The sequence below is a fragment of the Oryzias latipes genome, chromosome 6 (genome assembly GCF_053564925.1).
Source record: "Oryzias latipes strain Hd-rR chromosome 6, Olatipes_Hd-rR_3.1".
In the NCBI taxonomy this organism is placed as follows: domain Eukaryota; kingdom Metazoa; phylum Chordata; class Actinopteri; order Beloniformes; family Adrianichthyidae; genus Oryzias; species Oryzias latipes.
In genome coordinates, this window is record NC_136242.1 from 31,263,320 (window position 1) to 31,274,281 (window position 10,962).

Sequence of the window (10,962 nt, forward strand, 5' to 3'; positions counted from 1 at the left end):
TTAAGAAGAATAGTTTAAATATTTTCTCAACTATACTACTGTATATACGCTACTACCTACCTTAACCTGAACTATGGTATTGATCCACTATGCATTTTACCAAAGAAGAAAAAACAAGCCATAAAAATAATTCATTAAGTGGGAATGAATAACCGAATTTTATTCTATAAATCAAAATGACTAAAGGCTACAGATATAATTTAATACAATGAAAATTATTTATATTTATGAAGAAAGGGAAAAAAAACTACTTACACAGAAAATACAAACCTGTTAAAAAAAAGAGAATATTTAGCAAAAAAAGAAAAATGACATGAAGCAAACTTGTTGCAACTCACAAAAGTACCAGCATGTGCATTTCTGTCTGTGGAAAGCATCAACATGAGTACAAATGTGATAAATTAAATAAAAAATAGAACATTTTCAATGGATACATTAGGAAATGAGGAGAGGACAATGGATGGGCAATCAGGACTTTGTTTTGGTACTTTGATGCTTTTTTCCCTTCCAATTCTTTTGTGTTTATGTGATTAATTATAAGTTTAAAATGTAGAAATGTTTGCATAAAAGGGAATTCATGAGATTTTTGTTCTACCCCTTTTATCGTGCTAATTTAAATATTTAATTTTGTGTTTGGAAATAAAAAGAAATCAATCAAAGCTAACATGTACATTTATATTTGTATCATTTGCTAAAAATAAATATATAAGTTTGTCCTGAACATTTGTGAAGTTTTAAAGCCAGAATGAAGTTAAATATTGAAAACTTAACAATTTGACCAAGTTTAAAGTTTTACTAGTAGAACGTTTTGTAATAAAGAAATGTTATTGCCTTTAAAAATGAAAATACTATTTTTTTGTTTGATGAAACTTGAGTTTTTCAAACCGCTAAAAAAAAGCCACTGAGCTTAAAGTATAAAAACCTGCAGAGGAAGGATTTATTGACTGCAGTGCTTCTCAAAACCAGATAAACAAAGTGCAACAATGAGACGGGACACTTTGGCAAGGCATGAGAGTTTTATCAGGGAATTGGTTGACCTTGAAAGTAAAGTCCCAAATTAGTAGCAACAATCATGTAATAACAATTCTAGCTGATATAAAAAATAAAAGCTATTCTATACAAGCTTGAGAGTGATATACACAGTCCATCCTTTACATACAGAGACATCAGTCGGAGCAAAAATGTACACGGAGGATTTTTGCACCAGCAAACACTGTAAAAACACGAGTGTGAATCCATCAGTGCCAGGGGAGCGACAACAACCGTGATGGAACGGCCCGAATGCAAGGGGGGGGGACATTAGGAGGGACATGCAGAATTTACACATCCATAAACAGAAAGAAGACGAAAACTAAACAAGACTCTGAGCCACATATACAGAAAAAAAGCCCATTTTATGAAAGTAACATTTACTGTGTGAGCCACACAGAAAGCGAGTAAAGTGGCGTTTATTATTAACAGAGGCTTTTACTACAGGCCCTTTTTCTGTCGTTCATTTATGAAAGGTGCAGTTTTAGTAATCACTCATCCACAAGTCCAGCTTTGTGTCGTTCTTTTGAGCTCCTCTATGGCGTCAAATCAGAATCGCCTTACAGTGAAAGAAAAACCAGATTGTAAACTTTAAACAAAGACTCCTTTACATTTCAGATAAAAAGTCAAATCAAAAAGTTTAAAACTCTAAAGTACACATCGTAAACTTGGAAGGAAATTTAAAAAAAGTTTTAAACTAAAAAAATATTCTTTTTAAACTTAAAAGAAATATTGAAAATTTGTATTAAAAAAAGTTAATTTGAAAGTTAAAAAAAGGAGAAAAATCTGAATTGAAACTGTAAGTTGAGGACTGAAAGTGAAGAGGAAGAGTGATGAAGAAATATTCATTTAAAAATAAAAAACAGCAGTTTTTACAAGCCAAACCGTTTTTTTTCTCATTTGGCATCAGTTTTAGTTTTATGGTTTTCTTTAATTCAAAATTTTCGTATTTCTTTCAAGTTTAACAATGTATTTTTTCCCAAAGTAACGTTTTTTTTTTTACCTTTTCAATACTTCCTTTGAAGTTTTACAATGTGTACTTTCAATTCTTAAAACAGTTTTCAAATTCTTTTTAAAATCAAATTTACAGTCTGGTTTTTCATTGGCTGTAAGCTGACCCCGATTTGACCTCATTCTCCGGGACACTGGGTGCAGATTTGAGCCGCTTTCTTTAGAAATGCTCTTTAAAAAGACGCTGCACCAAAGTAACCAGAGCATAAAGTTTTACCAAGGTGATATCTGATTTTTAAAATGGTTTGAGGTAAAATAATACTAAATATCCCTGCATGTCTTTGATAGTTTACTGGCTTGCAGCTCCTCTGAATGGATCAACGGCACTTTACCTCCGAATAGTTTCATCCTCATGTCATAAAAAGGGCATAATGGCATGAGTGTGGTGATTTTATTGTTTAAAATGAATTACGGTTACCAAACAATAGTGATGTCAGCTTTATTACAAAATATAAATATTCTCTATGTACATAAGGACAGTGCATATTTTGGCGGTTTGCTGGGACTCGTGAGTTGCGACCACCTGACCTCGTCCTTTCAAACACACGACCACGCCGTCTTTAACATTTGCTCCTGGTTGATACAAACTGTTTTATACACAAAAATAGAACTTTGACTTTTTCTCTTTAAAAAACAAAACAAAACAGCAGGTAAAAGGTTTCGCTCTCGCCTGCACGTCTGCGCAGCCAGCTGCTCTGTGAGCTGCAGACGGGTGTCCTTGAACCGCGTCTCTTTTTCATCCGGGGTGAGGCAAAAGTTGAGAGAGAATGAGTTTAAAGGTCAGAGGTTGAGGATAGGCACATCAAAGAGGTCGCAGAGGCCTTCCGTCTCATCCAGGTTGTATATGTAGTCGTGGTCGCTGGGTGGGGGGGATAGACGGAGGAGAGGCGAGAACACTGAGGGCAAAAGAGGAGGAGTCAATCAGAACGCTTAAGATCATAGCCGGTGTTCTGACCTTCTAAAGTATGAGAGTTTAAGCTCAAAAACGTACCTTCTGATGACATCAAGTCCTCTAACAAGTCTCCACTTATGATTTCTGTTGGAGAAATCCATCAAAGTGGTATTAATTCATGCAGACATACTGTAGTGTTCACTGGATTGAACTTTTGGAGTTTCACAGTTTTGGCTGTAGACCTCATCAATCGTTCTCTTCTATCGGCTGTGTCTTCTCTCCAAAATCCGTTCAGTTTGACAAAATCATAAATGCTTTCCTTCTATCAAGCAGGACTCATATGTTATTAAAGTGTGTAGTGAGAAACTAGTTTCACAGCCTTAAAACGCCTGTTTTTAGTTTAAAAACTAAAAAGGACTAGCTTCAAAACTGTGGAGAAGACTTTTAGGATTTGTTGTTCAATGATCCAAAACAACAGCGATGTTTATGTAAGGGTTAATGGCAGACGAAGTGTGCGGTTATTACTTTTTAACGCACGCCGTGGAAGCCTGAACCGCGTCGGACGGTTCAAAAGTAATAAACGCACACTTCGAAGGCCATTAACCCGCTTATACCATGGTCACTTACAAAAGCAATACATAGTAAACAGTTTTTAGTCCTTAATTCTTGTTTTTTTTCCGATTTGGATCGCTTTTCTCACAAAAAGCGGACTATATGCTACGTTATGCGGCGCAACGTGCCGCATCACTTGACAAATAGTCCGCGTCGCGCAGCACCACCGCTGCAGTCAAGTTTCGGCGATATATATATGCTGATCGTCCCGATGGGTTGAATAAAGCATCAGTTCAGAGAGAAAGTTCACCTCTCTTACCGCTTGTTTTTGTCCAGATGATGAAGCAAAAGGTTGTTTTAAAGAAGCCGGCGCAGTGATACAGAACATTTAAGCTAGCTGACCAAACTTCTTTTTTCATCGTGCGGTTATCAGGTTTTAATGCATACCCAGCAGCCAATCAGAATCGAGTATTCAACCGGACCGTGGTATAAGCTTTGTTTATGGCTGGAGTTAACCAGGAAGTTGACAGAAAAAACTTTGAGTTTGACATTATTTAAACAGCATTTCAAAAATCTTAGTGTTTTAACCGGTTTTGTTATCTGCTGTTGTAAACAGCAGATAACAAAACGTAATAACAAAAGGTAATAAATGATGGTGATTCAATACATATTTTTTTCATTTCCATACGTCCGTCGAATAGACACACATATATAATAAATATATCAACAATTTAAACATAGGAGTAAGAATGATGGTTTGATCTGTGAACGGTTGAATTGGATATGGACATAAGAAATCTACTTTTTCACTGACATGTAACTCACGACAGAAAGTTTACCTTTTGTTGGATCAAACATGTCGGAAAGCTCTTTAGGAAAATCTGGCACTACAAAAACAAAAACAAACAAACGAATCATTTGAATGGATCCAGAGTTCATAAACATGTTAAAATGCCTGGAAAAGAGCAGAAACTCACATAGAGATGGCTCCGATTTCATCGGCTCAAATGCAGCGGAGGCGGTGGATGATGCAGATCCATCCAAGGAGGCAGACGACTGCAGCTGCTGGGTAACCGCTGCAGCAGCTTCTGTCATGGGGGTTTGTAGAGCAGAAGTTGCCGCCTCTAAAATGAAACCACAAGAAGAGTCAGTAAAGATTATGTTCAGGAGCAAAGCCTGCACAATCTGCTTTTTGTTTTGTAATCGACCTTGCATCGTCTGGTTAGCTGCAGGAACTGCGGTTGTGGGGAGAGCTGGTTTAGACGCAGCAGCTGGAGGAGCTTTGGGAATCTGGAAGGCGGAAAAAAAAAGGATGCAGACACGACAGCAGAGACTGAGTGGATGTGTTGAGGGCGCGTGTGCTGCTCTGAGAGGGGTTTGCCTTAGTATCATTCATCTGAATTGTCCAGTTTTCTGTTGCAATCTCTTGTGAATTTGTGACTAAATCTGCTACAAATGAAAGTTGAAGATAAATGACGAGAACTTCCAAATAGTAGGATGGAAAAGATGGCTTGATGAGTTTTTCACTAGAAGTTTGAAGAGGTTTTCGTAAAACTTCAGACTCACTGGTGTTGTTTCTATATTTATCTCCAAAGAAGACAGTTAGGCAGAGCATAAGCAGCGTGTTCCCACAGGAACAGGCATCTCCGTTAACCTGAGAGGCAGCAGCCGGCGGCTGGGAGGTGGGGGTCGGCGCTGGGAGGTTCTGAAGGACATCATCTGGAGGCGGGACGGGCAACACCACAGGAGAGGCACTGGAGGGGTCCTTGTTGACCAGCAACACTTCAATTGGACCAGATGTACTCTTTAGACGGATTTGGTACTTTCTCTGTCCGTTGAGGATCTACAAACGCACAAAAACACGTCACTTCTGAGCTGCAACAAAAAAAAAAACAACCTCCAATGATCCACAACCCACTTACAGCTTCAGGCATAGGCACCTCCAGCTGTGTACCTCTGGGTGCACGGATGGCTAATAGTGTGTCACCTGTGAAAAACAGAAAAAAGGTTGAGTGAGATGAGATTGTGCAGGAAAATAAATGTCCAAAAGTGCAAGTGGAGACCGGTTACCTTTGAAAACGCTGCAGAGGTCTTCATGTTTCACATAGGCCATTGTATGAATGCGTTAAGGTCTTACAGGCATGGAAACGGGATTCTCCTTCAATCTGAGAGCATTTTTACAACTTCCTGTTTGAAGCTCTGAACTGAAAGGTTCAATACTTGAACACTAAAAACAAGAGGAGACTCAAAAAGTGATACCATAAGACAAAAAGATCAAGACTCCAATGAAAACTGTGTTTTTAACATTCTCTTCTGTTGATGGGAACATATTTAAAGCAAATGAAGCTTTAAATTGAAGTTCTGGGTATTTGTTTGTTCAAATCGTTGTGAAAAAGATCATATTTGTGACACAGAAAACACGCTGGGCGGGCCACAAGCTCCCTGCTCCGCCCACGAAACGAGGAGAGAAGGAGGGGCGGTGTTTCTCTGCGCCAATGGTCCCGCCCACAACTTAAGAGGTGAATTTTTAATGAACGCATGCCGCTCTGCAGAAACTATATGATAGAGAACGCCTAAAAACAGCATCATCATAACTAAAAGACCACTGGAAACGCTTTGAAAATAGATCAAAACATGACCCGAGTGGGACTTTAATCTCTCAATTATAAGTGAATATTTTTTATCCAATCCTAAAATCATAATTTTGTTTAATTACATCATTGATGTAATCAGATTACATTAATAATATCCACAGATTTCAGATAGAGCCTCACGCTACAGATTCTTCAAACATGAAGGGACTAATATAAATTATTACCGCTTATGAGCAGTTTAGGTTTCACCGACTCCAATTTTATCTTAACTTTGTGCACTAGAAATGTCACAATTTAACGCTGTTTAGGCTTTAATGAAACGTTTGAGCATCTAAACCACTTAAAGGTCTCCTAAAAAATGTAGCTGAAGTCTTTATGACATGTGCAGAATGGTAAAGTCTGCATTTTTTAAGGCAAACACAATAAAAACAATTTTATTGACCATCAAATGTCCTTTAGTCATCAGAGGTTTTAGTTTTTTCTCATCTGGAAATAATTTTGGAGAGTGAGACCAGAAGATTTACTTGACTCTATTAACAAACACATAATTAAATATTACAAGTGCTTCTCCCTTCAAAAAATACCAAAGCAGGTATGAGTAAATATATATAAATGGCTTCTATTCAAGGATATGGGCTGTTGTTGGAGTCATCTGTGACATTTTTGATGCTCTGTTGGACCCAGACGCGCTGCTGGTCCAGTTCATGTTCCCTGAGAGCCAGGTCATCCAGCTCCGCCTTCAGATCAATCAGCTTATCAGCGATTTCTCTGGTGTTGCAGCCCGGACCGACACCCCTGAAACACAAGCGGGTTGCTTTCAGCCAGGCAGAGAACAGTCACATTCAAACACAAGCAGAGATAAATTGCTGTCCTCCGTTTCTAGTCTGGAAAGAAGACAGATGCTGCTGCACAGGTGAGAGGCCAGACTCTGATGGAGGTTCTCATGCCGGATCACCGCTTCCAGCGGACACAGGGGTTTGGCAGAAGACTCCTCTTCCAGACTGAGACCAAACCTGATCCAAAACCTGTGACTTGTTATGGTAATGAGTGGTCCAGAGCAGAACTGACAGCTGCGATTCAGCTCCAAGGGAAAGTACATACAAATCTGTTTTAGTACTGTATTATTTGGAGTATAAGTCTCTTATTTTTAGCATAGTTTGGCCAGGGCTGCAGCTTACACTCAGGAGTGTTCTGCAATTAAAAAAACAAACAAAAAGAAACTCCGCAAAAGATGAAAATGCACTCACTTCCACTGGATACTGTTCTTGGATTTCTTCTCTATTAGACCAATACCTTCCAGCACGTTGGTGATGTCATAGATCCGCCGTTTCTGTCGCACAGCTAAGGTATCTGCAGCCTGAACAACAGGAGAAACACTTTTACCATACAAGAAAAAGATTTCAAAAGAGAAATTATTCCAACAGTCTGTTCCACCCATCAGTGGGATGTTTCATATAAGTAATACATACAATTCCTCTGACCATAAAACATGTTCAATCTTTTTACAAACACCAAACAATGACATTCTTTCTGCTCTTTTTAAAGCGTATGTGAACTCCAATGAAACCATTTTATTAATGTGATTGCTGCTTGATTCCTTCAGACTGATAAAGAAATGAATGATGTGTGTAGTACAACAATAATGCCCCAAAAGAACGGAACATTTACCAACCAGCTTGTACCGGTTTAACAACAACAAACAAAAGGTAATGAATCCCGTTGATCTTTATCATCATCTGGGTATCAAATGCCCAGATAAATATGACTGAATTTTTTTTTTTAATACTGGAAATATGCCGCTATTTGTTACGTTTTAATCTAATTATTAATAAAAGTTCCATTTTTTGTTTTTTAGATATAAATTGTTTTGATAAATCCAATCCATTATTATTATTATTATTATTACTATTATTATTATTCTAAACCAAAGAACTCAAGCTTTGAAAGGACTTGATTAACCTGAAAATCGAGTCTTAAATTTGTGAATGTTACTCAAATTGGTTAAATGTTTTGGCCGGATCCCCAGTCCTGTAACCGGCCCGGCTTCTTGGTGATTTACACGGCAACATTGTGGAAAGTGCTGATACGTCTAAACTTAGCAAAAAGGGTTGCAAAGTGAAGTCAGTTGGAAAGAAAAAGAAAAAAAATGTGTGCACGTGCGTGGAGTGTTTTATCTGCGAGGTGCAGCGCAGCTTAGAGTATCAGCAGACACTATATCAACCCAGTCACACAAGAAGGAAATGATCAGGAAGACAGACTCAAAAAGAGAAGAAGCAGAACTCTTCATACATAATGTAATGCCTGAATGGTCAAAATGACAGTTAAGAAAATAACAAAACAGAATCAGTGTGTTGTAATTTAAATGATTTTAGACTCAAGTGTCTCTCTTCTATGACTGTTATAGAAAAATATGTACATTAGGGGGGAAACAATCAATCCACTTATTTGATAAATTGATTTATATTACTACGATCCAACCAAATAAATCTGTCTGAGGCAAGTTGCTGATCCAAGCGACCTATACCATTAAAAAAAAATCCTTTCAAAATGTAATAAATTAGTTATATTGGAAAATACCATTTGGATTGAGGCACGTTAGGTTTATTTACTATAATGTAAAATCGACCATCACAGCAGACAACACACAAGTGATATCAGCAAAAACTGATCAACCGTCATTCCAGTCCAGTTTGTGGAAAAACTTTGAATTTAGCAAAGACATGGTCCCATCCAGTGGGCTAGAATGTTCTAAGAATGTTACATTTTTTAGGGTGTATTGATCCTTTTGAACAATTCGGTTAATATAATAATTTGTGGTTGACAATACGATTTATAGTAGATATTTGTTCATTTTGAACGATCCGATTCACTGACCTAAAATAGATCCAGGACATTTTTAGCCAAAACATCAATCAGTGGGACTCAGAGAGAAATACCTGGTACTGAACAGCACAGCGGAGGTTTTCCAGATTCCTTGCAAAATAACCAAGCGTAAATTAAATAAGTGTACAAACACACAAACAAGAATGAATGGCAAATCTAGACACAATAAATCACTAATTTATCGTTATCATGATATGATATATCATGCAAAAGTCTGCAAAAATTGCAATAAATCGTAACCTTAAGAGTGCTAAAACAATCTCATAGCAGCTTGAAGTATTTAATGAATCAAATAAATTCATTTAAACATTTGACCAATCAGATGGAGCCTTTCACGTGGTTGACCAATGGGATGGAGCTCTTTTATGTTGGCCTCCTATGTAGACGAGGGGCAACTCTTATTTAAATTAAAACTGTTGCAGTGAAATGGAAATTATGGTTTTGATCGTTTTGCTATTTGTTCATGTATCGCAAGTTATATCCTCATCGCAATGTTTATCACTAATATCGCATACCGCGAGTTTTCCTCATTATATCGTGCAGCCCTAGTCAAATCCATTCACATTTTTGGTTTCATCAAGTTGCGACATATGACCACACTGTATGGTCAAAAATTATGTTTCCACACATCGAGCCGTAATGATGGTTGGTCATGCTTTGCTGCCGTCACATGCGTGTTGTCTACTGTGATGCACTCGGTTATTTTTACAGTTATGGTCAAATAAACCTTCAGAACCTCAATCCAAATGGTGTTTTCCTATATCCATATAATTGATTTATTTCATTTTGAAAGGATTTTATAATAATAAAACACGTTGACTCAATTAACAACTTGCTTCAGGTCAATCTGGTTGGATCGCAGCAATATAAATCGATTTACTGATTATTCGTAACAACCCTATCTATGGCAAAAGTGGGCTGAACTTTGACACTAAAATGGGAATTACTTGTTTGTTTGTTAAGCCATTTTATTTACATTTACAAGAAATACAAGTGACACTGTTCAGTACCCATTTATTTATCTCTGAGTCCCACTGATTGATGTTTTGGCTAAAGATGTCCCGGACTATAAATCATGTCGTGAAGCACAAATTATAAAGTGGATCAAATTGTTCAAATAAATCGTAACACCCCTAATGTAAAAATATGAAAAGTGCAAACGTTATATATTTTTTTGTATTTGTAGAAAACTATTTGAGCTTTTACATCAAACAATGTGGGACTTTAGCAGAATCCCAATAGTAAACATTCCTGCATTAAAGCTAGTGATGGAAATGTGGAAATGTGGCCCCTGTACTGTGAAAAACAAAGCTAGCCTAATTTAATCAACATCTGTGCGAGTACTACTTCACGCTTTGAGTCATTTCTGAAAAGCAACATTATAAACGCATGTCGTTCGTGGACAAAGACGCAATCAATCATAAAACAAACTTGCTCAAGTGTGAAGGTGCAGTGGCTTTAACTGAGAGTAGAATGACAAAAGCTGACCCACTTTCTAAACTTTGAATCTGCAGGGGGGCAGAGAGTCGAAAAAAGTTGACCGGTGTTCTTGAAATTCACTTCGTTTCTTCACTCAGAAAGGCAAAAATCTGCACCATAAAATATTAAATGTGATTTTAATTGTAAAAGTGGTGAACTAAAACAACAAACTTAGAAGGCAAAGCTATCTTTCATTCAAATTAGCCTGTCACACAGCTAAGCTAGGCTAGCATGCTAGCTAGATACCATGTAACTTAACGACTGCGGGCTGGCTCAAAGTGACATGTGCTAGCTAACAACAAAGAGCTCACAGCTTTCAGATCCAGGACTCCGTCCTTCGCCTCTTGTAATAAAGTGACGAACTTCGTCGTGAGCAAGCCCAGGCTCTTCTCGTGCCTGCTCGGCGTCTGCGGTTGCAGCGAGTCTCCCACGGTTCCCGGGTCGCCTCTGTTACTGGCCGTCTCCAGCTCCATCATTGCTCCGGATCAGCTCCGTACTTCCCCTCTTCTCTTGCCTGCTTTC

General features: G+C 37.9%; 1 protein-coding gene across 2 annotated transcripts in view; it reads right to left on the bottom strand.

Moving 5' to 3' along the window:
* Positions 1-997: 997 nt before the first annotated feature.
* The window catches only part of e2f4 (E2F transcription factor 4), an 89,638-nt gene continuing 79,673 nt past the window's right edge, over positions 998-10,962 (bottom strand). Inside the window, exons 1-11 of one of the 2 annotated variants that reach the window (XM_078949026.1) lie at positions 10,752-10,946; positions 7,326-7,435; positions 6,711-6,873; positions 5,555-5,597; positions 5,407-5,471; positions 5,139-5,327; positions 4,693-4,774; positions 4,462-4,608; positions 4,324-4,371; positions 3,032-3,076; positions 998-2,936 (exon numbers count right to left, since the gene is read on the bottom strand). In XM_078949026.1, the coding sequence (XP_078805152.1) occupies positions 2,821-2,936; positions 3,032-3,076; positions 4,324-4,371; positions 4,462-4,608; positions 4,693-4,774; positions 5,139-5,327; positions 5,407-5,471; positions 5,555-5,597; positions 6,711-6,873; positions 7,326-7,435; positions 10,752-10,916 (1,173 nt within the window). In that variant the 5' untranslated portion in view covers positions 10,917-10,946 and the 3' untranslated portion in view covers positions 998-2,820. Of the gene's footprint in view, positions 2,937-3,031; positions 3,077-4,323; positions 4,372-4,461; positions 4,609-4,692; positions 4,775-5,138; positions 5,328-5,406; positions 5,472-5,554; positions 5,598-6,710; positions 6,874-7,325; positions 7,436-10,751; positions 10,947-10,962 lie in introns of those variants that run through there. The other variant, XM_078949025.1, reaches the window with a different exon arrangement.